The 27,597-nt window shown below is 44.9% G+C and overlaps 1 protein-coding gene across 2 annotated transcripts in view; it reads right to left on the bottom strand.

The window, feature by feature from the left end:
* LOC115327012 (gastrula zinc finger protein XlCGF7.1) overlaps nucleotides 1-20,896 on the bottom strand; it is a 48,102-nt gene extending 27,206 nt beyond the window's left edge. Inside the window, exons 1-3 of one of the 2 annotated variants that reach the window (XM_042286086.1) lie at nucleotides 20,714-20,896; nucleotides 13,517-13,583; nucleotides 4,380-4,483 (exon numbers count right to left, since the gene is read on the bottom strand). In XM_042286086.1, coding sequence (XP_042142020.1) covers nucleotides 4,380-4,407 — 28 coding nt within the window. In that variant the 5' untranslated portion in view covers nucleotides 4,408-4,483; nucleotides 13,517-13,583; nucleotides 20,714-20,896. The remainder of the gene's footprint in view (nucleotides 1-4,379; nucleotides 4,484-13,516; nucleotides 13,584-20,713) is intronic. The other variant, XM_029987936.4, reaches the window with a different exon arrangement.
* Nucleotides 20,897-27,597: the final 6,701 nt, after the last annotated feature.

The following is a 27,597-nucleotide window of genomic DNA, read 5'->3' as shown; positions in this document are numbered from 1 at the left end:
GATTCCTTTCAATAACAAGAGACCCCTATTTAGGACTAATAAAAACTGCAGTTGTGACAATTAAAAAACTCTAAAAAACAAGCAAAAAGAAAAAAAAAAGACTAGCAGCTGTGGATACATTGAGCGAAATCCTACAGGCAAGGCAGCAGGTCAAACGTCTGAGAAAGTAGTAAAACCGAAATAAAAGAGATCATACTTTTACTTGCATGGAATGTGATAAAAAGTATATTTATACTCTTTACGTTTTGTTGTGGCAATTGTTTTGTAATATTAACACATTACTTGCTGAATTTTAGTTAGATTAGCAGACGATCACGACCGAATGCAAAAATGAATCAGGCGTCGACATCGCAAACCCTCTCTCTAATGCAAACACCTAAAATGACTTTGGAACAACAAATGGAATTAATTATAATTAATTCCATTTCTTGATCCAGAATCATTTTAGGTCCCTCTCTCTAATGCAAACACCTAAAATGACTTTGGATCAACATATGGAATCAATTATAATTAATTTTATTTCTTGACCCAAAGTTATTTTAGGTCCCTCTCTCTAATGCAAACACCTAAAATGACTTTGGATCAATGTATGAAATCAATTATATAAGTAATTCCATTTCTTGATCCAAAGTCATTTTAGGCGTTTGCATTAAGAGAGGGTTTGCGATGTCGACGCCTGATTCATTTTTGCATTTGGTCGTGATCGTCTGCTAGTCTAACTAAAATTCAACAAAGTAATGTGTTAATATTACAAAACGATTGCCACAACAAAATGTAAAGAGTATAAATATACTTTTTATCTCATTCCATGCAAGTAAAAGTATGATCTCTTTTAGTTCAGTTTTACTACTTTCTCAGACGTTTGACCTGCTGCCTTGCCTGTAGGATTTCGCTCAATCAATGTATCTACAGCTGCTAGTCTTTTTTTTTTTTAGTGTTTTTTTTTTTAATTGCCACAACTGCAGTTTTATTTTAGTCCTAAATAGGCGTCTCTTGTTATTGAAAGGAATCGTAGCAAGAGCGTTATTTAAAAACAGATAAAATTTTAGTTGCTGGGGAAAGGATGCTTGTTTCGACTCCGCTTGTGTGAAAGCCATACCGATGCTGTTACCTTGGTTTTCTTTTAATGAACATTATGAAATGATTGTATTAGCGCGCTAACTTGCGTTGATCTTTTTTTTCTCTTCCCGGTGTTTCGATTGAACAGGTGGGACTAACAGTAAAAACCGTGTAAAGTGCAGCAGTGCAAGTGGATGATTTCCTAAAAAGGATCGCAGTTAAAAGGTAAGACACGCGCAAAATACACACACAAAAAAAGAAGTCCCTATTGCGATTTGAACCCGGAACTTTCACGCCGCGACGACAAGTACCGGCGCTTTAACCTCTCGACCGCAACAGAAGGCGCGAGGCGCGGCGCCGGCGGAGGTATATAAAAATACCGTTACCGCTTTTATCTTGTGTAGTTTTTTCTTTATTTTGGCTCCTATTTGCCCCCCCCTGGCCGTAACTTTACCTGCCGCTCCTACAGTATAAAGGGGCGGTCAATTAGATCCAGTTGAAAGTCCCTCCAATCAGTTTCTGCGAGCGAAATTAGGCTTTTGTGCTTGAAGCGATGCGGATCTCTCCGCCATTAGGCGGGGACGCTAGGTACTTCCTTGTCCCCATGGAGCTGGTCACGTGACGTAAAAATCCCTCTTAGCCGCATCCGCGGCCGCAGCTGCAAGATGAGGAAACCAGCTCAGGGATTTTTAACAGCTATGTGAATGCAACAGGTAAATTGAACTCTTTTTCACGCGTTTTTCAATACGCCGATGACACCGCTCTTGTACTCGCAAGAAACAATGAATCGAAAGCTCTATCGTCCCTTCAAGCCAATATCTACGAGCTAATGGCATGGTTCAAAAACAATTGTATCTGTGTTAACATAAGTAAAACCGGACTAATGTATTTCCGTAATCCTCATAACACTAACATTTAATATACCGCTGGTTCTACATAGATATAACTGCGAGAGATGTAATTGTATGCCACTTGAATATGTATTTTTAATAAATTATCTGGGTTTTTTTTTTTATGAACATCTTTCTTGGAATGGTCATAGTGAGTATATTGCAAAACGACTTCGCGCAGTGCCTGTATTTTTATATCGTTTGCGAGGTGTAACCAACCTGATTTTGAGAATGAGGGTTTTTCAAGCTCTGGGAGAGTCGGTGCTTCGGTATGGTGTTACGCTTTATGGTTCTTGTTTGAACTCTAGAAAAAGTAAATTAGATAATATTTTGCATAACATTTGTTGAAATTTAGCATATGAAACCAATTGGATGAGTTGAGAACAGTCAGAAATGTGTCCGCTACAGCTTTTGTCAACTCAAAGATCATATATCTATGAAATACCAGTTAAGAATTATTATAATTGTATGTTTAAGAAACCTGTAAAAAAACTAAAGGTTTTGAGAAAAATAGAGCGGTTCGTCCTCCCTAGGGTATACACAAATTACGGAAAGTGGGTTCAGTCTTTTTGCGTTCCTCATTAATTTGTTCCCTGACGAACTTTTACATCTACAGTCGTTGAAAGCGATAAAAAAAGAGCGTAGAAATTGGTGTTGTACCTTTGATTTTTAAATTGTTGTACAGGTTAAGAGTACTGCGTTTTTCTGTTTATTTTGTGCTTTGCATTATTTGATGTTGTTAGTAGTTTCTCTGCTGGTTGCCAAGTCATGCCTACGAGCACTCACATGCTTTTGTGGACCTGTTTGTAATAATGTATATTTCTTCGTGCAATAAAGATATGATTATTATCTCTACTTAGAACTCGGGGTCTTTAGTATCCTCATCTTTACGTCAGACGATAGACAATTTCATTTTGATTTGTTAAAAAAGTTTGCCTGTCTCCATCTTAATTTTATGCACTGTAGGCTGGTAATAGGAGTTTCTTTTGTGCTTTCTGTTATGGGCTACAAAACTGCACCACAAGTCTTTTCTTATGTTTGAGTTTGGAAGCTTTTATTTGTTCTTTTACACAGATGGCAGTATTTAGGGGTTTTGGTAGTCTGTTTCATATTGATCAAACTGCAGACTCCTCGACCCCCCCCCCCCCCACACACACACACACACAAACACACAAAACCCGGAAAAAAATTAGATGTCAGCAATATGAAAAAAGGTGGCATGGCCTCAATGCGCATGTTTTTAGCCGAAGAAGAAATACTCAAAGACTTTTGTTTGTAAGTGTTTGCAACCCCGCCTCTGATACCCTGAACACTCTATTTAAAACCGTAATTCGCACACAAATTAAAAAAAAAAAAAAATTCATTTCGTCTTTAGTTGTTGCTTTCTACCTTCCCAAACGTGTTCAAGAGTATGACATGCTCAAAACCTACTGAATGGACGCATTAGATGGCCAAGAATAGGAATGTTTTCTCTAATGTTTGCACAAATTAAAGATTTTCAATAAAACTTTGTGGCATGTTTTGAGAATAAAAAAAAAAGTGAAAGCCGTTTACAACTCCCTGTAACGCCGATTTGGAGCGCAGCTCTTGAGGAGGAGGAGGGAAGGGTACTGAGGGGAGGGTAGACCCCTCCTCCTCCCCTCATTCTTTAATATGCTCCGGGGTGGGGGGGGTCACCTGTCCTCGGTGGGGAGGGGGTCACGTGACCTCGGGGGGGGGGGGGGGTCACGTGACCTAGGGGAGGGGGGCCACGTGACCTCCCAGGTCACGTGGGGGTCGCGTGACCTTGAGGTGACCTTGGGAGGGGTCACGTGACCTCGGGGGTCACGTGTCCTTGGCGTGACCTGGCGGGTCACGTGACCTTGGGGTGACCTTGGTTAAGGCGACGGCGACGCCGCTCAAGCCGGGAACGGGCGCCTAAGAGCTGCGCTCTAAAAAGGACTAGGAAACAATGGCTGACATTCTACACTGTTTATTGTTTCCCAATGTTTTCCTGGTACCTTCCAGATAGCTCACTTCCTCTGCGGTGACCGCAGAAGAAAAGAAAGAAGCTGCTTCTCTTTTAAATAGCCCCCCTGAAGAAGGTGCCGAGCCGGCACCGAAACGTTGGGACCCTACGATCTTTTAGGGATTGGTTGGCGTTTGCCCTTGATTTATTTACAAATTTACCTTGCCTCACGCTCTTCCAACTGCCACAAACTTCCCTTAAACTTTAATCCTAGTGCTTGCTTCCCTTCCTGAGAAGCATAATCCATATCACTCTGCACATTTTCATCTGAGCGTCCCTGGTGGAGGATTCCCAAATCGGGACGAACTGGTAGGAATCTGTGGACAGGTGTACAAGAAGCGCTGCATTGGGCTATAACCACCTGTAGTCTAGACACAGCCACTGTACTCTCGTTATGAAAGAGGTTGAAACGAAAAACTTACCAAGACTTGAGGACTGGATCGGTTCCATTAGAATTGCTGGCTGTGATCAGGTTCGTAAGTAGGCATGGACGATCACGAAGGGGGCACAGGACCACTTGAGATGACTGGGACGAAATGTAGAAAGCAATCATTGTAATTAAGAACAAAGCAGGCACACCCTCCAAGCACATTAGGTTAGCCAGACAACTATGAGGATAACACACAAGAGACACACCCACAATTTTGCCATATTAGGATAACAGTGACAAATGAATGAGAAAATGGTGGTCGTTTGCGTATGTTAAACAACCCGTTTTCTGGCTTTCTGTCAAATTGCCATTACAGTAAAATTCCTATTAGTTAAAGGGGAGACTGCCAAAAGAAAAAATCTGAGATAACAGTGATGTGATTGGCCTAAGCCGTTTTGGAGCACCTTTTGGAGCAACCAAAACGGTGTTTTGGAGCAGCAAGAGTGGTTTTTGGAGCAGGCAAAACAGTTTTTTGGAGCAGCAAAAGTTGCTTTTGGAGCAACCAAAACAGCGTTTTGGAGCAGCAAAAGTGGCCTTTGGAGCAGATATTCTTAGAAAAATAAACATATTAGTTTTAAGTGCTGAACGAACGAAGGCCACTTCGCTCGCCGCAATAAATAAATTATGGTAAAGTTCGAAGGCCTGGGAGTCTTTCAACGTGTAACTAAAATGACAATGACATGACACATTTTGCAATGCCTCAGTTAAGTTATACATATATATGTACCGTTATAGATAAATAAGAACCAAACTGCACATATTAAAATTTATTTGAAAATGGCCAGCTTATTAGTAAATATCACAGCATTAGGTTGACTGCATAGTTAATATAATATAATAAATGGAAGCTGTCTCCGACTGATGAAACACGTAACTACCGCAGTGCAATGCGAAATTGTATACAAGACAAGGACTAGCGGGTGCTTTACTTTTTGCTTTTCGAAACTTTCTACGAGGCTGCTGCAAACCTCGCTTTGCCTTTGGCTAGTAATGAATTCCCACTTTCAATGTCTCCAAAGAGACATGGAGACATCCCACAACTGAACAGTGCGGTGGTCGTTGCCGAGCAATTCCGAAAAACCGCTTGCCAGCGTTTTACTGGTTCCCGACGTGCTAGAGTTTCGTCAGAAGTAAGCAAACTTAAAACAATGGGTTGCAAGCGTCCCGGCTGGTGCCTCTGTCGTGCAGTCATGTACGCATGCAAATGAGGGCAACTTTGGCAGGCTTTCATTTGCACGTGCTTCTTCGCACGAGCAGAGATGGCTGTTCGATCGAAACAGACACCATGCCACTCCGCTCTGTCGCCAACTGGTTCCCAAAATTGTATGCAAAATACGACAAAGAACAGTCCAGCGGCACGTGCTTGCCAGGCCGGCAGGCGAGGTACAAGCTAAACACATAGAAAAAAGGACCTGAGCGAGTTAGGTCAAAACAAGACATCGCGAGTCAGGGTCAAAAAGTACTTGGAGCGCTTTGTACAACAACTGAAGCACTGAAGCGTCAACACACGGCCGCGTCTATCGTTAAAAATTTTTTTTTTTAAAAAGACGCGAGACGAGACACATGATCGACGAGAGCGTGAAACGAGAGGTGGCGGGAAACACTATGCAAAACCAGATGGACGATTGACACAGGGTACTTTTTGTTGGGCGACCGCTTGCGCTACCTAGCTCATGCATGCTCAATTACGGTACTCAGTTTAGTTTCGGTTTTGAAAGACGACCAAAATTTGTTTTTTGGCGCAGGCTTGGCGCAGATTACCCATATTTCGGCAAAATGTAGCAAGATGTAGCAGGGTTAGCCCCTGGGCGCAGTTTGGCGCAATTGGCGCAGCAATCACATCACTGAGATAACTATGACGTTGCAACCCATTAGTTCTTGCTATATATTTGCAGAACTTGTTTTGTAGAGAGCGCTTAATTTTTTTAGGTAGATCGGACTGAACTTGGGATGATCAGATCCACCCATACAGGAAGACCGCAGTGTTTCTCTTTCCAAAAAATGAAAGCCGTTTACAACTCCCTGTAACGCCGAATTAGAGCGCAGCTCTTGAGGAGGAGGAGGGAAGGGTACTGAGGTTCACGTGTTTTCAGGGGGGGGGGGGTCAAGTGACCTCGAGGGGGGGTGGTCACGTGACCTTGGTGGTGTCACATCCCCTCCCCAAGGTCACGTGACCTGGTGGTGTCACGTGACCACGGGGGTCACGTGACCTCAGGGGGTCACGTGACCCCCAGAAAAAATTTTCCGCTAGATTTAGCGGGCAAATTTTTCCGCTAAAGCGGGGAAATTTTTTCCGCTAGATTTAGCGGGGAAATTTTTTCCGCTAGATTAAGCGGGGAAATTTTTTCCGAGCGGGGAAATTGTTTCCGCTAGATTTAGCGGGGAAATTTTTTTCGCTAAATTTAACGGGAAATTTTTTCCGCTAGATTTAGCGGGGAAATATTTTCCGCTAGATTTAGCGGGGAAATTTTTTCCGCTAGATTTAGCGGGAAAATTTTTTCCGCTCGATTTAGCGGAGAAATTTTTTCCGCTAGATTTAGCGGGGAAATTTTTTCCGCTAGATTAAGCGGGGAAATATTTTCCGCTAGATTAAGCGGGGAAATTTTTTTCCGCTAGATTTAGCGGGGAAATTTTTTCCGCTAGATTTAGCGGGGAAATTTTTCCGCTAGATTTAGCGGGGAAATTTTTTCCGCTAGATTTAGCGAGTAAATTTTTCCGCTAGATTTAGCGGGGAAATTTTTTCCGCTAGATTTAGCGGGGAAATTTTTCCGCTAGATTTAGCGGGGAAATATTTTCCGCTAGATTTAGCGGGGAAATTTTTTCCGCTAGATTTAGCGGGAAAATATTTTCCGCTCAATTCAGCGGAGAAATTTTTTCCGCTAGATTTAGCGGGGAAATTTTTTCCGCTAGATTAAGCAGGGAAATATTTTCCGCTAGATTAAGCGGGGAAATTTTTTCCGCTAGATTTAGCAGGGAAATTTTTTCCGCTAGATTTAGCGGGGAAATTTTTCCGCTAGATTTAGCGGGGAAATTTTTTCCGCTAAATTTAGCGGGGAAATTTTTTCCGCTAGATTTAGCGAGTAAATTTTTCCGCTAGATTTAGCGGGGAAATTTTTTCCGCTAGATTTAGCGGGTAAATTTTTCCGCTAAATTTAGCGGAGAAATTTTTCCGCTAGATTTAACGGGGAATTTTTCAGCTAAATTTAGCGGGGAAATTTTTCCGCTAGGTTTCGCGGGGAAGTTTTTCCGCTAGATCTAGCGGGGAATTTTTTCCGCTAAATTTAGGGAAATTTTTCCGCTAGATTTAGCAGGGAAATTTACCCATAATGCACCGCGCGGTTACGCCGACGGCGACGCCGACGCCGCTCAAGCCGGGAACGAGCGCCTAAGAGCTGCGCTCTAAAAAACTTTTTGAGTTTTGCTTAATGCTTAACATTACGAGCATTCACACAATGAGAAGTTTCAGAAATTCCTTTAAATTGGGTTGTTGAAAAAAATTTATTTTCGGAACAAACCGGCATTTACGGCAAATGTCAGTAATTACAAAAAACAAAAGAAAAAAACACTACTGCAAAATATCGGGGAAGCATCGACTCCATTTTCACCGAAAATTAGGTTAATGTAGACATGGCCACTTGTTCGGTCCAATCGGGCGGTTAACGTATAATTTGCAAAATTCCGAAGTTTGGAAAATGTTTTGTGGCATCACGGCTGTCGGAAGCCGTTATAAATATATTATTATTATGATTAGTTGGCGCTGGAAGGAAGTGGGTGCTTCTGCGGTATTTTTGGTATTTACCAAATCAAATATTTAAATTGTGCTAATTTGTTAATTTGTAAAAAATAAACATTGTTTCATTAGGAAGCTTGCTAAGACTCATCAAAAACCCTTAAATGAGTCAACCTTGGGAAGAGTTAAAGCATGTGTGAAATGTGAAAATGTGTTTGAAGTTTCCACTCGTTCAGCAGGTGGAAGGCTGGTGATGCAAAAACACTGATGATTTTGTTATCATGTGCATTTTCACATTGCCAGCCTTCTTCCTGCTCCATGAGTGGGAACTTTAGCACATCCCCATGCTTCACACATGCTTTCTCTTCTTATAAATGACTAATCTTTGAGTTTGTAATGACGCTCAGCAAGTTTCTAGTCAGGACCATTTGTTCATTTTCTCTAATTCGTGATTCTTTTCTGCAATCTTCAACGTCCCTTGCGGTCGGCAGTTTGTTCCCGAAAAGTAGTTTATTTCTCGAACACGCTACTAGTAGGAACTTTTAAAAGCGTTTGCAGAAACGGCTGGTATAGTAGTCTGCAATGGAGAGATATCAACTTTGGAGGATGCTGCCTCCGCATCACTGCACCTGGTCTTACGCGAGCAGGGGACAAGGCAGATGTTGCAATTCCCGAACGTATGGTCCAAGAATTGATAGATGAGTGTTTAAAAGAGCTACAAAGTTGAAATGGAAACTGCACAGAGCCTGATCGTTGCAGCTAGTTGTCGTGGCCTTACACATGGCTTGGACTAGACATCCTAGATTGGCTCCCCGTCAGAGAGCCTGAGTTGTTTGTTTGTTTTCCCCTCGAACTGGGTCCCTCGTCACAATTCAACTCGTCACTGGAAAACTTGTTACAACTGGTCACAACGGCCTCCTCGATCTAGATATTCTTGTCATAGGAACACTTGGCACAGGTGGCCGCTTGTCACTGGAAGACTGTTTGCACTCATCTTTGTTTTGGAAAGACCAGAATCAACCTTGCTTTACACAAAATATTCGCAACGCTCGGAATTAGTGCTACCATGTTTTTACCAGGGCTGGGCAGAGATACTCCAAAAAGTATTTGGGAATACAAATACTGAGCTACAGTGTTTTAAGGCCAAAATACAGATATTGAGATACATTTGCCTTTTATGCAACGGGATATCCCTGAGATACTTCCGCAATAACGGCGAAAAAGTATTCCGGAATACAGATACTGTACTTATAGAAATACACTTGTTCCCAAACAATGCTACGTGGAGAGGGTGCAGTTTGTGGCGAATGCGAAAGGTAATTTATGCTTGTGCCCCTCTTTTTGTGCCAATTTATGCACTACCCATTACCTCAAACTCTTCATCTATCCATTGGTTCCGCTAAAAAAACATGTCGCCCCCATTGAACCACATAGTTACAGAACGGTAAAGACTGCATACCATGCTTGACAAAAGGCGTCTGCCCGAAATGAACCCAGTTTTGCCGTGAGGGTGCATTTCAAACTGTCACATTATGAGCCTCTGAGTCACCCATAGTGTAGGGAGATTGGACAACAGGGCTGTACTTTTTCTCCACTCAACTCCTTTCGAGCATTCATTCTGCTAAATTGGAAAGAGTGGAGGGCTTTGTGAGAGGAGCTGATTTTGTTATTCTTGCAAGTAACCCTCTTTAAAACACAATTTTATTTTTCTTATTGTTGGTGATTGAGATGGATTATGTTATAGGGCAGGTTCATATTATAAATTCCAAAGCAAGTTGCACCAAACAGATGCTTTTATCCTTTAAATTTATCTTAAAAAGGCAACAGATGTAAAGAGATGCCCAAGTCAGGCAAAGTATCGCGGTACAAATGATATGTTGTAAATGTATTTCACTACTGAGATAGAAATACATTTTACAAATGTATCTCGATACAGAGGTACAGATACTCGAAAGTATCTCTAAGATACTATCACAATACCATACCTGCTAACCTGTGGACTTTCAAATTCATAAAAGTCGCGGCTGCAGCGGGGGGGGGGGGGGGGGGGGGGGTTACGCGAAGCAATGTGCAGCTTAAAGGGGCACTGACACCCCAAAGGTCGTATTTATTTTTATTGTCTAAAACGACGCAAGTTGCAGCCATAGACACGCAAAAAAAACCGCATCGCGAAAAAAAATTTTCCCGCGCGCTCGCGCGCCTTTTTATTTTTGGCGTTTGATTTTCCCGCCCCTCGCCTCCTCGCTTCTTTTGATCGGTGACGTCAAAAATCAGGAAATTTAGAAGCTTTGTAGGCGGCATCTTTATAACATTTAATGACGGCAATCCTAAAACATGTTTTTTAACGCAATTACGAACGCACTACGGCCCTTCTTTTTGAAATACCAAAAATCGGGAGTTCGTTGTGGTGCCGTCTCCTGGATTTGTATCCTCCAACGGAAAACAGGCGACACCGCTCAAAACCGGTCCGCAGCAACGCCGGCGCTAGCCGGCGCTCGCTCCTTTCCTCCTCGCTTTGGGTCGCCATGGCAACAGCAGGGAGTGGTGACAGGAAAGGGGACTCTCAGGTCTCCGCAATTTTTGACGTCAAGGCACCGGCGCCGATCGCGCGGGAACTTCGAATTCGGCATTTGGAAATTGTTTTTTTACTTCACGAATACTGAATTCCCAAATTTCAAATTTTGAGGGTAATGTCCCGGCATCGTTTTCGACCGTTTCGGATAATAAAAAAAAATATGATTTTGATGTGTCAGTGCCCCTTTAATGTCAGCCTGGCCAGCGTGCGAAACGCTTACATCACACGTGCGTACATCACACGTGCACGTGCTACACAATCCAAACTTCTCTCGCTTTTTGGGCGGCACGAAGCAAGAAAATTTCGACGTGTAGGACTTCAGGAACACCTGAAAGTACCTCTTTTGAGGTTTCGAGTTCGGCATTGCGTCGCGAAGCCACAGTGACCAGGAGAATGCTACAGTTACACGTGCAACAAACACAGACGCCATACTTCTCGCCTCAAACTGGCCAAAACAACGAGGCCCAACAACGTCTGAACACGCCGAACCAACGTGCACGTGTGCACCACCGAACACACGAACAAAGGCTTTGAGCTTTGGATTGCTTTTCAATCCGTGGCCACTGGATAGACGGATAGTAAAAACCACGACGCTGCTGTGGACGGTACCTATCGCTCTCTTGTGGCGGTGCAAGATACCGCCAACAACGGAGTTACAAAAACAACAACAAAACAAATAAAAAAAAAAAAAATATATATATATATATATATATATATATATATTTCGTAAGATTTGAAGCAAGATTCGTAAAATCGTAAAATTAGTTCCAATTCGTACATTTTACGAAAACTTCGGAAGAGTTGGCAGGTATGCAATACATTTGTATCGCGATACTGTTCAGACCTGGTTTTCACTGACAAGTGGAATTTTAATTGGACTTAGAAATATCTTCAGGACACTCATATTTGGTAAGACTACATTCATTAGAGTGTGAAACTAATGAAAACTCAACATATGGGGCTGCGATGCTATCGTATCAAAATTGTTTGTGCCATTGTACCAAGAAATTTTGTACACAGCTAGTGGAAAATGCAGTTTTGGAATTCCTTCAGTATGTAGGGATATACACTACTGTAAAGCAATAAATAATGTTTTTGAGTTTGTTAGTACTGTCCAAATTGCTTATCTCGGCACCAAACAGACTACCTTACTAAGGTATATCAGAGCATAAAAAAAAAGGAACTGCAAGATATACCTTTTTTTTTAGGCTGGCGAGTGAAGCTGTGATCTCCGCTTACTTGTCATGTTCTGACTTCTCTACTCATCTATTTTTTGTCCATCATTCTTTTTTCAATTAGGAAGAATTGAGGGACCTTCTGCATCAAATCCTACTTGATGCTGGATGTTTCTTCATATTTAAAACTGTTTCTGCAATCAGTACACTTCGGACAAAAAATGTCGTTAACATAAACTGTACAAGACAAACAAAATTTCGTTGCATGATTTCTATAGTTAATGAATATTCATACCTGACGTCCTCAGAATTTTCGCATGCCAATTCTGTAAACTGCTAATATGATAATAATTCATTAAAAATAGAAATAGCCACACGCTGTGCCTCCTGCTTTGAAAGTCAAAGGAACAAGCGAGCTAGCAACTTAAGTCACTTGCAATGCAAGGGTTCATGGAACAAGAGTTCTTTGCCAAAACTGCATTATTAGCCTGTAACCTTTGTTTAGCAGCATATTAATAAATGTATGATCATGAGTACATGTTTTTATTTCCTGCTTTATTTCGAGACAAAATATTTTCGGGTATGTATGCCAGAATTATCGAACTTGCAACTCAAATTGTGAACGGTAAATCACTCTTTCAGGTACTGATTAATTCCATTACAAAACCAAAGTAAATTGATTTTTTTTGCGGGAAAAGATAACTCGCCACATACAAAAAGTCAAGTCCTAGTATGAGGGCTGTGCGTGGTATTACATTACAGAACCTTGGTATTCCAGCTAATTACTGCACTAAATATGTTTTCTTTGAACTGATGGGAAAGCTTTTTTCTTAGCGTTCATAATTTACCCGATGCTTTAATAAAATAAACTAGGCAACCAAAGCTTTTTTTTAAGTACTGGCATAGCCTCCTCTATACGGAGAAAGCCTGGCACATCGACGACGGAGCCATAGAGCGCGCGGCCGCAGGAAAAAGGAGAGGAGGAGCGCGCCGAACGGTGACCAATATGGTAGCGCAGAGCAGAAAGGGCAGACCTAGACAGCGAGCGCTTGGGTCATGAGCGGCCGCTCCCCGAACCACGCTTGTTTTTGTGTTTTCGTCACCGTCGTTTTCGTACTCCGGGAGAAACGGGCCCGGCGATTCGAAAGGGCGCAGGGAGAAACGGGAAAGGGTGGACGTTGAGTTTCTCCTCTCCACGATAGCAACAAGAAAAGAGAAAAAAAAAAAAAAAAAGATTGTTTCTGCGTTTGGCCGCTCGCTCTTTTGTGGCGCTAGCGGGCAAGGTTCTCTCCGCTCCCGTTTCTCCGCCCCTCCTTTCCCATTTACGGCGGCCGTCTTTTCACGCGACGCGCCAGGCTTCCTCCGTGTAGAGGAGGCTATGGTACTGGATTACCGGCACTTAACTTTTTTATTTTAAAGCGGATGATCAGTAACATATTTATATATTCGAATCACAGTTCGTTGTTACCACTAAATTGCAAATTTGCTAGCATTCAATATGCTCAATGTCGCACCCCTACATTTGATACCTGCAGGTGGGATTAGTATGGATATTGCGACAATTAATTGGCATCAACAGAGCTCAAAACCAACGATGCATAGCCGTGCTTGTTCATAAAACTAAATTTGTCACCAAAAAGTATACCTACTTGAAAGTTTCTTTGTGTGTCGTGTTGCCTGGCTCATTTTGTAAATAGTACTTCGGCGAAATATTTCCTGCAAGTACATAATCAAGTGCGACGTGGTCGTCAGAGTGATAATGAAAAGAATGAGCTCAAAGCACCAGCCGCATTCGTCGAAGCACGGCACCTGCACACGTAAAGAGTGACTTTCCCGCATAACTTTGAATTTTAAGATGGAACAACTCTGCTCCCAAAAGACACGTTCAGTAGCAGCTCCAGGAGTCAGCGCTCCTTCCACTAGACGGCAAAAACCGACTTCCGGTGCACGTTTTCAGTCAGGCCCTCATGCACCGTCTCTAAAGACGGTGCATGAGGAGTGAAAGGAGCGCAGCATGACGTAACTCCGGATCGCTGACAAAATTCTAATTCCAATGCTAAAAGAGAAAAAGAAATGGCGGGATAAGCTGCGTTGGTTTAGTTGCAGGTGTGCGGTTTGCTCGCTTTTATTAGTGAAAAGTGCCCAAGGTAAGACGACTAACGCGTTTGAATTTCTTTTCCAGGTAAGGCTCTTTTCGGACAATGCATTGGACCATATTTTGTTTGGTTTGAATATGCTAATAAACAACGTAAATGGTTCATTTGTAGCTGTGTCTTAATCGCCGTACGTTGCACAGAAAGTGGGAGAATATCGACGATAGTCCTGTCCGCACTGAACAGAGCAAGGCAGGCAATGAACGTGACTTTGGTAGCCGGTTGGACACTCATGCAGAGCGTGATCCCAATTAATGGTCTGTTTGCGTAGCTAAATTGGGGTGTAAGTTGGCTGACGCTCGCTTCAGCGGACAAAACCTTGATCACCGAGTGAGGTTAAACTTCCCGTGTGTATACAAATACATTTTATAGGAAGTTTGTAACGAAGGGCAGAACAAACACATGGCCGTACCAAAGTATCGCAACCGGTGGCAGAGGTTCACTGAGCTCCATATTTTGCGTGTGCTGACAACGTTTTTCTCGGTTTTTATAACAGAAGCAGCCTTTGCACTGCCCTGCGAAGAGCTCAATGGCATTGGATAACCTCGAACAGCAGCGCTGATGTTTACAGTCACTCGCTTTCTCTTTAACGACCTTGTCAAGATTTCTTCGTTACCGGCGTCAAATAAAAGCGATAACGCTCGGCATCGTCTGCCTCCATTTTATTCGGAGACCGTCTGGCAGGGGCGGAAGCGGAAATTCCGTAGAAGCAGCTGAGAAGCCGCGTTTTTCTTGTCGTTCAGTAGGCGCTCCAAGGACTCCGACTCGACTTACTCCGTTCGGAGCTGAAGGAGCCGCTACTGAATGCGCTCATTGGAGCTTATATACAAGAGCCCTAATCCACACTAACATCATTCAGTGATGTGATTGGCCTAAGCCATTGTGGAGCAGCCAAAAAAGTGTTTTGGAGCAGCAAAAGTGGCTTTTGGAGCAGGCAAAACAGTGTTTTGGAGCAGTAAGTGGCTTTTGGAGTGGTCAAAACAGTGTTTCAGGGCAGCAAAAAGTGGCTTTTGGAGCAGATATTCTTAGAAAAATAAAAATATTAATTTTAAGTGCTCGACAAATTAAGGGCACTTTGCTCGCCGCAATAAACAAATTATGGTCAAGTTGGACCACCTGGAAGTCTTGAACATGTTAACTGAAATGCCAATGACATGACACATTTTGCAATGCTTCAGTTAAATGATACATATATATGTACCCGCTATAGATAAATAAGAACCAAACTGCACATATTATATTTATTTGAAAATGACCCGCTTAGCAGTAAAATTATCAAAGCAAAAAGTTTACTAGTTATATAATATAATAAAGGGAAGCAGTATTTGAGTGATGAAACACGTAACTACTGCAGTGCACTGCGAAACTGTACACAAGAAAAAGGTCCAGTACGACTAGCGGGTGCTTTTTCTTTTGCTTTTCGAAATTTTCTGCAAGGCTGCTGCAAGCCTCGGTTTGCCTTCGGCAATTAATGAATGTCCACTTTCAATGTCTCCAAAAAGACATTGAGATATCCCACAAGTGTACAGTGCTGTAGGCCAGTGGCGTACCTACTTGTTTTTGAGTGGGGGGGGCAAACCAGACTCCCCGACTCCACTGCCTGCCCTCCCTCCCTCCCTCCCTCCTCCCCCCTTCCCTTCCCTTCCCTTCCCTTCCCTTCCCTTCCCTCCCCTCCCCTCCCGGACCGGAGGGCGGTGCCCTTGGTATCTCTTGTGCGCCGCCAGCCAGTGTTTGTCCTGCCCAGTGGCGGCTGTTTCAGGGGGGGCAGAACACATGCCTTGCCCCCCCCCCCCCCCCCCCCCTGAGAACTGGGGGAGGGGCAAGCGCCACCCTTGTTCCCCCGGTTGGTACGCCCATGCTGTAGGCATTGCCGAGCAATTCCAAAAAAAAAACGCTTGCCACCGTTTTACTGGTTCCCGACGTGCCAGATTTTCGTCAAAAGCAAGCAAATAAAAAGCAATAGATTGCAAGCGTCCCGGCTGGTGCCTCTGTCGTGCAATCACGTTCGCATGCATGTGAGGGCAACTTCGGCAGCTTGCAGTTGCACGCGCTTTGTCACGCGAGCAGAGACTACTGTTCTATCGAAACCGAAGCCATGCCACCCCGCTCCCTTGCCAACTGGTTTCCAAAATTGTACGCAAAATGTAACGGTCCAGAATACGACAAAACACAGTCCAGTCCAGCGGCATGTGCTTGCCAGGCCGGCAGGCAAGGTACAAGCTGAACACACAGAAACAAAGAACCTGGGCACATCGATGCACGACATTGCGAGTCAGGGTCCAAAAGTTCTTGGAGTGCATTGTGCAACGACTGAACTCGAGACAAACAAGCGCGCTGTGCGGGTTCAGCGTGCAGACATTGCCTTTTTTGCTTTAGCTCACTTCTCTTCACCAACTTTCTTTCGCGGCAAACTTTTCACATACCAGCGTCCCTCTCAAAAGAAAGCCCACCGAGAGAAACCTAGGTAATCAATACTTCGACACAGCAGTCTTTGGGTTAAAAAGGGATTTTTGAAGTAGCGTATGATTTAAGCAAGGACAGAAATGTTGATGATCTTGCGGCGGTCCGTACTTTTCAGTTTAGAAAGTGCCATATCTGCAGTGACGTGGAGAAGGCAACACCCGACGTCATGCAACCACGGTGACTGGTAGGCAGGGACCAAATATAGTTTTCCCACGGCCGATGCTTTCAGGAGCAAGTGCTTCAGCTCACAAAGTAGCTCGTGCCGCGCAAAAACGTGGTTTCACGCTAGCGTGCCGGGTACCAGCCACACGACAGCATGGCTGGTACCCGGCACGCTAGCGTCGGAGCGTCCGCACACGCTTGCCTCTGTCGTTACAAAAATTTAAAAAAGACGTGAGACGAGACCCACGAGACGATGAGAGCAGGAAACGAAAGACGGCAGGAAACACCATGCAAGACTGAATGGATGACTAATGCAGCGTAATTTGTGTCGGGCAGCCGCTTGCACCACTTAGCTCACGCATGCTCAATTACGGTACTCAGTTTAGTTTCGGTTGTGAAAGGAGACCGAAATTGGTCCTTTGGCGCAGGCTTGGCAAAGATTACCCATATTTCAGCAAAATGTAACAGGATGTATCAGGATTAGCCCTTGGGCCAGTTTGGCACAGCAATAACATCAGTGATCACTGCACCCCGACAGTGATCTGCCCTACTTGTTCTTCCCGAGAAAAAAAAAATGGTTGTGCGAAATAATAGTGTGAAAGGTATGTGCTCAGCAGCTTAACAATATTTGTATAAATAATCCATTGAACTGGCTGCAATTAAAGTTTTCACAAAGCTGTCTTTAGGTAGGGCTTTAATTATATTCAAACTTCGTGGGTGTAGATTTTAGCTAAGCTAAAAAAATAATCTTTTTGCCAAAGTACAGGGAGCAAAAAGGTTAGAATCACCTGGTTAGCACTGTCACTGAATCATGGTACCACACACTTGATCTGCTGGATTTGCTTTTAGGTGCTCATCTGAAAGGAACTTCCATTTCTTTGCTTTATGTTGAGGCATCTGTGAAAAAGAGCATCAACTGGACGGTTTTTCCTCGGCGCATAAGAATTTTACAGCTTTGTTCGCTAGAACCTTCACAGACCAAATTTGAGCATGATAAATGTACCACCAAAAGACATAGTGGAAAGTCTAATGGCCCTCAACTGAATTTTTTTAGGCCCAAACACCGCTTGGAGACACCATTATATACTCAAATAATAATTAAAAAGAAAATGTCTTGCGTGATAGTGTGCAGATTCTAAGTACTTTGTTGACATACTTCATTTGGTCCAAATAAGCGCCACAGTAAAGGCTAAAGCGTATGCGAGCGATTTAGCGAGCAACAGAAAAAGCGACAGGAGTCGGTGAAGAGCAACGAAGATTTCTCACAGTCGCTTGCTGAATCGCTCGGTTTTCGGACTTCTAGAAATTTCTAGAAAGGCTGTGTCTGCAGTGCCGTCCAAAGGAAAGTCAGACGACACGTGTATCACAGGAGAGCTCGTTAACCCACCCCCCCGCCTGCATTCACGCCGCTTGGCGGCGACAGAATGCGGCTGCTAATTACAAAACTATTAACCCACTTGACCCAGTCATACACGCCGCTTCGCGGCATCCAGCCAGCAACGCAAGCCACACTGTCCCCTATACACCTCCGGAAAGGTAGTCCCATACCCTTTTGTTCAGCAAAGTTTCGTCAACAACCTTCGGGTTTTTTTGTTGTTGTTGTTTTCCAGTGTTAATCGTAAAAAAAGAATGCAGTGTCTAGCGTTACGTCCGATGGAACCCGAAATAAAAATTAAAGTTACGTCCCACGTAAATTTACGTCAAGGATTCAAGTAACGTCCGGCGTAGCCCAATATGAAAATTAAAGTTACGTACTGAACTCGAAATAAAAGTTAAAGTTAAGTCCGACGTAACTTTACCTCAAGGTTTCGAGTTACGTCCGACGGAACTCGAAATAAAAAATGAATTTACCCCCACCCGCTGCCCATTTCGACCTGGATGTGTTTCGTACCGGCGTAGGTCGTGGTATCGGCACGGGTTCGTGTAATTACTACTGCATGGTGCACGAAGACCCCAGGTTAGCGATTCTACTGCACTGGCTAACTTTCTCGTCTAGAGCTGAGACAAGTCAAGTGAAGGCGTACTAGCACCAAAACTGTCTAAACATATGAGCAACACGGTTTTTCTAGATCATGGCTCATGGCTTTAGACACTTTAGACGAGACGATGGGCCCTCAATTTGTCCTACGAACCACAAACCAACACCCCAACAATGATACCTCAGGCTCGCAGCATGCATGCTCCGGTTTCCATTTTATTAATGTTTTTCTTTTCTTTTGTGCGTCGCATCTAAGAAGTGGTTTCATATATAAAAAAAAAAAAAATCTCCTTAAAAAAAATTGCTAAAAGATAAAAATAAAAAAGCGTATGTGACGGGCATACGCAGCCTCTACATACGAGGAACAAACGCCAACCCCCTCAACAAACCTGTATATACACGAACTCATCTCTGTTACGTCACGGCGCGGTGGTGGCGCGTCGGTCGCACTTCCGGTCTGGGGCTGTGGGCAGAAGTCCCCATGCCAGACGTGTATTCCTGCGTTGTTTTGAAAGGAACCAGACAAAAACCTGCCTTCTCGTCAAAACGCCGCGACTGTGGCCGTACCAAAAGTGTCGAGAAAGGTTTGAACGTCAGTTTTCACGTGCTCGGTTCGTCCGAGAATCTGGATATGTGCCGTGAAAAGGGAAAAGCAGACGCCGTCGGACATGGATTGCTTGGGCGGGAAGCACTTTGGGTTGAATTCACGGATACTTGTGGTCATCAGATTTATTTGTTTTGTTCCAACATAAACAGAAAACCGTCAAGTTGTGCGGACCACCTGCGGACTACGTTCAGTGCGTCTTCAAGTTCAAACGGCCGCCCGATTGTTCGAACTGTCGTCTGCTCTTTCAAACGTTTCTGCTTGTCGTCTGCTCTCTTAGTCGACGCCGGCCCGTAGACCAAATGATGGCCCGGTACTTACGATAAGACGTAAGTGCAGGCCTCAAAAGACTTAAATTTGAAGGTTAGTAAGCAGGCTCAATGTAAACAGTAGATACAAGGAGATGTTGATCATTGTTACCAGTGACCATCACCGATGGTTATGCCTAATTCACTTGGTCCGATTCTGCTTGCGATTTTCAGTATCGACGTCACCATCTCCACTACGGTTCAAGCTTTTGCAGTCCGAGCGGCGTCGCGACTGAAAATTGCGAGCCAAATCTCATCGTGCGAATCAGGCTTTAGCGTACATACTGCGGCATCCACGCGGAAGGAATCGCGACATGTCACATTATTCACGCGAAGTTTTGCGGTGTAACGAGCCTCGGTAGTTTCGCTGACGCCGCTCAAGATAGTCAGACATCGCCAGAAAGACGTAGAATCAACAATTCGAACGCGAAAAAGGGCAGGGGGACTCACACCAACGCCGACAACACCGCATTTCAATGGTTTGTTTATGGGCGACGGCGAGCTTTTTGCCCACACCCCCATCGCGCATGCGCGGCGCCGGTGGCGTCCGCTAGGGGCGCTCCGGGCGCTCCGGTTTGTTTGTAAACATGAGTTGGTGTATAGATGGAGCCGTGATTTTAACTAATTTAACGAATGCTGCATCGGACTTAACGCAGAAGTAATTTATAATGTTTTTTTTTTTTTTTTGTGTTTACGTCGTGTTTCGGCCACAAAGCGACGCATTCAATAAGGTTCCGTAGATTACACAGGCCGTAACTTATTTCCGTCGGACGTAACTCAAAACCTTGACGTAAAGTTAATAGGCTACAGCTTCGAAAAACTCGTTTTGACAATTCACTTTACACGAGACATTCGGACGGCACTTGAAGGCGTGAGCGGAGTGCCGTCGACGGCACTTGAACGCTCTGCAAGGGTGCCGTCGGACGGTATTTTACATGCTACGTTTTAGAAAACGTCGCTCATCGCCTCGGTCGCTTGCTCCCGTCACTTTCATACGGTTTGCCTCGTCGCGCGACTGACCGAGCGACAGCGAAGCGGGTCGCCGTCGCTTGTTTCGTCGCTCGCCTACCCTATTTATGCCGTCCCTTCAAACGGCCGTCGATCCCTTTGACCCACGCGGTAGTTCCAATAGCTGCCAGTAGTTCCCCGATCTTCCCTTTGTCGAGATCGGTACTTACCGCTGGCTTGCACAGAGTCAAAACCAGTCCATCCGTATCGGCGTTCTCCTTTGCTCCTTGAAGTGCTTGAAATTTACCCCAGAAGAAAGATCTGAACAAACGAAGCTATCCAAAACACAGCGACTAGGCACTAGGCACTAGGCGACCGCCAAAAAATTGCAACACTGAGTCGGCCGTGGTTACATTTACAAATATTTCCTGATTTTAGAATTTTATTTTGTTCAAACAAAGTTGTGAACTTTATTATGAATATTCTTGATTTATTATATTATCAATTAGTTTCTGTCCAATCTTAATTTGATTTCTTTCAAAACGGTGTTTAAAGGGACAATGAAGACGATTTTATTTAATTTTTTTAAATGGTGTTTTAATGCTTCTTGGGAACATAGCATGCCGCCCAATTTTTTGTAGACATTTATGACGTGTATTTATGTGCCGACAAAAGAAGTAAAGAAACCGAAACTGAACCATCTCCAGTCTCGTTTCTGGGCCTCCGAAAACGGAGGTGACGTAGGGAGTGACGTCAAGTGTGAATAGTCGGTATCGGTAGTATTTAGGAGATCGAGACTCTGGTTACCGCGGTGGGTTATAGCAGCGCGGTCGTTGCGCCGACTCTGTCAACATGGACGAATGCTGCTCTCGCGGGCGAGTTCGAGCTTCCGTTCAGTGACCGAACACCAACGGAACGGGAGTACGTGTGTGGCGGCCTCTGCCATCACCCAACGGAGACCGCCCAGCCGGCAACGAGCGGCCCGCATGCCGAAGGACGGACGCGGGGGAGGTGCCGAAGGGAAAGCGGCAGCGATCCCGCCGTTCCGGGATCCGGTTCCTCCGCGGACGTCCCCTTTTTGTCGTCAAAGAACACGAACAGCTACCCACACGTGAAAACTAGTGTCGCCCGAACGAATACTGGTCTTGACTCTTCACTCTTCAGTCGACCGATAGAACAGCCATCTACAGCTACCATTTTGCAAAATCTTTCGAGTGCCGTCAGTACCGTGTTCTTTTTTAATTTTATTTTGTTGGCCCATAGTTGCTCGTTGCCGGTTTCGCGTCCAGCGTAGCAAAGAAAAAAACAATGATGCTGCTTTATTTACGGTTTAGTAATCATTTCCGATCCGATTTCTACTTTTGATGGTTATTCAAGCGGAAATTAGAACAGTATTTCTAAAAATCGCGAACTAAAACGTGACCGAGGGCACGTTTCTCGTTTCGACCAATCGCTGACGCGTCTCTTGTGACGTCGCGCTCCTTGGCCCCGCATCAGTCACGTGAGCTCCGCTTCTCCTGGCTTCTCCCGCAACTCTTGGGGCGTCGCCCCAGTCGATCTCTGTACGATTATTGCCGCGACTGTTTAATTGATTTGCGCGGCACACAAGCGTCGGTTTCGGCTGAAATTTGGGCAACGTGGCCTGAGACGTGCCTGGAACCCAGTTCAATCGCCAAACAGATGTCCGAAAGTGCCTTCATTGTCCCTTTAAGGCACGTTTTAATTCAGGAACGAAACGAAACTATTATCACTTCACTTCCTCCGACGCCCGTCGGACTAGAGCACTACGCAGAGTAGCGCAATCCTTTGAACCCCGTGTTTTTCCGACAACAAGGCCGACAGAGCGGCTCGGCGCGAGTCACGTGGTACTCAGGGTTCCAGGAGGCACGCCGCCCGCCCTATGGGAGAATACACGGAGGTCGACATAACACGGCTGATTAAAAAACTAACGGCTTGTTCACATTTTTCAAAACTAGCCTGTCGTGAAGTTAGTAAAGCGCTAAACACTTTATCAAAGTTTTAATAATATCGGATGCGTGTGCAAATTTTGAGAAGGCAATTTCCAAGGCAATGGCGTTTGAAGCAGACGATTTTTGCTCGCAGCGGAGATGGGCTTTTCGGGTTGGCCGGAGCGGGTCACTTGAATGGTGTGACGTCGCCGTGTCGTCTGCTGCATGATGCCGCTCAGGCAATTTTTCCGACGAGATCCTCAGGATTGGACAACATCTATATTGTCACGGGTGGTGACCAAAAAGACGATAAATAAACAGGAAGAAATAAAGCTTTAATGAGGCGAACTTGTGCCAAAAATTAAAGGGTACAAAAGATAATTATAGAGCTTCGCGGGCGTCGAAGTCGGCGTCACAGCAGAGTCAGTGTCAGTGGCGTAACTAGAAGGGGGGGGGGGGGGGGGGGGGGGGGGGGGGGGGGGTTACAAGTGCCCGGGGCGCCACTTGGGAGGGGGCGCCGAGCCGAGTCCACCCAACTTGTGCCCGATGGAAAAAAAAAAATGGCAGCGGGGCTACGCGCTGCCATTTTGGGGGGCGCGAAATTTCATTTAATAATGTTTATTGGCTATTTGGTTTCTTGTGTTTAAAAATTTAAAATGTTCTCATTAACGGCGAAGGAGAAGATGATGACGATTTGAGGAAGAAGAGATATATCACTGAGTTGTTAGTCAGCGTTGCAAGTCCGTATATCCGCGCTTTTCCATCCAAATTGATGATGGCAGCAATGCAAGGCAGGAGACAAAGGTTAGTGTGTTTTTAAATGAATTCTTCTAAATGGCGGAAAGCAATGAACGGCATTTCGACGGGAAAGATGCAGGCGCGTAAACGAATGCTTCGAGCTTTTCAACTGTGCGAAAGTAGACTCGGTAGCAAGGGTATCTTCCTCGCACGAACTTAAATTGTGATTTTTTTCTACACCATCTTAGCTTTCTGCTGTGACTGTCATCACAAACCAATGTTTTAGGAGCAGTGAAATCAAATGTTGAGTGCGCAAACAAAGCTGACGTGGAGACCATCATCAAAGTATGGCTGCGCCACACTGGAGAGAAACTGAAAAAGCTGCAGTCAAAGGCCGCAGATGTTCGACATGATTGTAAGTTTCTCATATTACCTGTTTTTATTATTAATGCTTATGGAATTGATTTTTTTCTGCAGATCCCGCTCACTATTTGGACTAGTGCTGGCCAAGATGCGAAGCCAGACTGCACGTCTGGTGCAGACATTGAAAAAAGTCATGTATAACATTTGCTCTGCAATAAAGTATTTCTTGAACAGTTACCTTTGTTTGCAGTAATGAATGGCACGATCATGCTCACAGTTACAGGCTAAGAACATAGCGCAAAGAAATACGCAGAGGAGAAAGCCGACACGATGCTGGAGGGGAGAGGTTTTTTTCTCTCCTCTTCAGCATTCCGCCAGCTTTCTTCCTCCTTTCCCTTGCCCTATGTTCTTAGCCTCTCACTGACTAGTGATCTAGAATTAGTGTGTGAATTTCACTTTAAAATAGTGCACAACAAAGCATTTTTTTAGCGATGCTATATGGACTACGTAGTGCACTTTGGACGGAAATTGCTATATGCACTACGCTGAGAGCTCATGCCGCTCGGGCCACCGCTTTTTCGAACTGCGCGTGTATCACTGGGGAGCTCGTTAACCCTGACAAAGCACCTTCTTAGGGCTGTTAAAAGCTGTCGTCACACAGCCTGGCACAATCTTGACGCGCCTGCTTCCCCGTGTCTCTGAATGCCCATGCAGATTAGATTCTTTGTATGTGCCGTCTTCTCTTCTCAGATATCGCTTACTTTGTTACGTAGAGTTCATATGCTTTATTACCTTCAAGGATGACGCCACAACAACAAAAATGCGGAGCCAGCTGGTGAAGAAACATCTTTATTCACGATCAACAAAAGCATTATACAACCAAACAACCGAGCGAGCCTAGCCTGAGTTTAAAAAAGCAGTCCACTAACAACCTGGAATCGTACCCAAATTGAGCGGAGCACGTGAGAAACGGTGTGGCGGTACTGTGCAGCAAACCGCCAGACCGAAACCGAAACTAACGAGAAAACAGGATGGATGGATGGATGAATACGGCTGAGCCCTTTGGATCGGGCGGTAGCTTACGCCACCTAGCCATTTTGTTTTACCATTTAAGCTTAGAATATTTAAATGTGAAATCTATATTCACTCCGCAGTGCAAAGAAAGTGAGGCTATGAAACCCCCTTGCCATCAGTGGATAAGAAAATACCTAGTTTTCTCTTGATTTCTGCCACCATTCACTTAATCTTTGCTTGGTAATCTCTACAGTCTTGAAATCCACTCTCCCTTCGCTGTCTCTAAAACCCAATGACTTTATTAAATCTATGTTGTCTTCGGTAGGCATAGGGTGAAGCCCTTTACAGTAGAGTATCAAGTGCTCAGCCGTCTCGTTCTCCTCTCCACAAGCAGTGCACACTGTATCAATTTCCTGGTACTTCACCCTGTATGTTCTGGTTCGCAGAACACCCGTTCTTGCCTCAAACAGCAATGAGCTTCCCCTAGAATTGTCATAAATGCTTTCTTTGGCAATAACTCTTTTGTTTAATCTATAGCTTTCCAGAGCCGTCTTGGCCGATTGAAGCGTCATCTGTGAGATGCTTTCGCAAACAGAGGCATTTCGTCCGCTGCTTCTCACGCACGTCGTCCTCTCATAGCTTTACTGGCTTTACCTCTTTTTATTGCGGTAATGGTAAGTGTTGCCGTTTTCGCGCCTTGCTCGAAAGGCTGGGGCTATGTTTTGACGGAGTTGGAACTCCCCCGCACTGTGTAGTTAATTTTTGCGGTGCGAAAAGCCGGTCGTAGCTCGAGCGAGGGCTCGCCGATGTAGCGATTGTGCTTCTCTGTTCGGTTCCGAAGGACCCAGTTACACATAACCAGTCTTCTTCATACGGCAACGACGGCGGCATGCACAGCTGTGACACAACGAAAATGGAAACGCAGCGAAACGCGATCCTCTGGCGGGGTGCACTGAATCGACGGCGGGTACCAAAAGGCGCCCGCAGTGTGAACGTCGGTGGTCGCTCGCTCTCGCGACCGTCGCTAGTCGCCAGAGTCCCAGAGTGTCAGTATGAGTATTGCAGAAGGGAAAGCAAAGGAAGTGTTTGGCAATCATTGGCTTTGTGTCCTTTGGTTAGAGGACCGGGGCCTTTTTCACCCTTTTTTCTCGCTGACCAGAGGGCGCGATCCACCGCTCGATTCAAGGGCTTGAGTTTTAGCTGTGTTCCTTGATCCACCGCTCGTGTTGCGTTATTTTCAGCAACAACAGCCCCGCGTGAAAGTGAAGTTCATTTCATGTTCGAAGACTTCACTGGTCAAGAAACAGGTACTGAGACTGAATCGTTAGGTGCGAGGTGATAGCTTTGACATAAACTTCGCAAGGCCCTGCTTACGGCCGTAACACTGCTTCAACGAGAAAAGAGTCAAAGTACAGGCTAGCTGGTGGAAGTCAACCATTTCGTCGTTTACCCTGAGACTGGGTTTTTTTTTTGAAGAGCAGAATTAACAGAAAAAACAGACAGGTCTCAAACTCAGCTATACGTTTATTTCAACAACTTCCTCTTTTATAGTTCGTTTCCGTCGTCAACAAGTCACGGTGCAAAGGACAAGTCGTATGTGATTGGTTGTTGACGACGGAAACGAACTATAAAAGAGGAAGTTGTTGAAATAAACGTATAGCTGAGTTTGAGACCTGTCTGTTTTTTCTGTTACTTCTGCTCTTCAAAAAACCCTCCAGTCTCAGGGTAAACGACGAAATGGTTGACTGCTTCAACGTGGGCTTTTCTCGCTTTTGCGCCCGAGTAGCGTCACCTGAAGCCGTGAAAACGTCGCGCCCGCCTGCCCGTCTGAAGCAATAAACGGAATAATTAAAACTAATAGGAGACTCGCAGGTAAACGAGTAGTGGACGAGTGTCACGGTACGAGGAGGGTATGTGTGTCAGATCGCCGTCCGTTGCCGTGTTTGGCAGCGAGATTGCTTACATGTGTCGTTACGAAGCAAGATTGTGAACCCATTGATTAGATTGGCGGTGTTTTGTGTTTTGGTGGTTCGAGGGTTTCATGTTTCTTCCTAATAAAAATCCGGGTGTAAGTCAGCGCTTGTCGTGTACATTCCTCTCACGCGTCCTTCGTCTAATTTTTGCGCTCTTTTAGGTTGTAATGGATCAATGTAGCGATGCAGGCGAGTTGGTTCGTGAATACAAACTGTTAGCAGCGCGCAAAAAATAGACAAAGGGAGGAATGGACAGGACGAGTGCCCAACTTCAACTGAACGTTTAATGAAACGTAGTGTCTAGCGTTACGTCCGACGGAACCCGGGAAAAAAATTAAGGCCGACCGACATAGGGTATATTCTCGACGAATTTACGCGCGTTTCAGTGGGCGTAATCGGCATTTGGCGGGCGCTTTTTTCACATAATGGAAGATGGGAAGGTCGCCAAACCGCACGCGGCTCTTTTCGTCCACGTCTCCACGGCGTTTGGTGTAGTGGAGCCCGACTCTCGCCTTTCATGAAAGGAGGCAACATTTAGATCGGCTGCTATATTATTGCGTTCCACAAGGAGACAGAGATAAATGTTAATCAACCACGAAAGCCTAATTTGCTAACGCCTGTTTCATAAATGTTCCTTGCAATCGACAAGTTGCCAACAAGTCCTAGCAGGAGGACGGTTGCGATCTCCGCTCAGAACCCTTCTTTTTATAATTGTTTCACATCACCCGCTACAGAGATAGTACTTTCTTCTGTCTCGGTCGTTCATTGCTCGTTCCAAACAGATATTGCAATTTCGTACAGTTTGCCAGTAAACCGTCGAACGCGCCAAGCCAGCTCTTATTTTGGCGGCTTAGTCAAACCAGCCTGCCATCCGCACATCTAGTCAAGCCAACCCTGGAGCGACCTCCGGCTGTCAACTTGGGAGCTGATTGGCCGGCACCACGCCATACGCTTCCGGATACGGCATGCCAAAATACGCTGAAGTGCCTAGATCTGTCTCAATAGGGTCGCCGAATACGCGCATATGTACGCCGACCTCAAGGCGTCGTAGAAGCGCTCGTCCAGATGCCGCCGACA

The sequence above is a fragment of the Ixodes scapularis genome, unplaced genomic scaffold (genome assembly GCF_016920785.2).
Source record: "Ixodes scapularis isolate PalLabHiFi unplaced genomic scaffold, ASM1692078v2 PGA_scaffold6__148_contigs__length_123643588, whole genome shotgun sequence".
Classification (NCBI taxonomy): domain Eukaryota; kingdom Metazoa; phylum Arthropoda; class Arachnida; order Ixodida; family Ixodidae; genus Ixodes; species Ixodes scapularis.
This window is presented reverse-complemented; position numbering and strand designations above follow the sequence as displayed.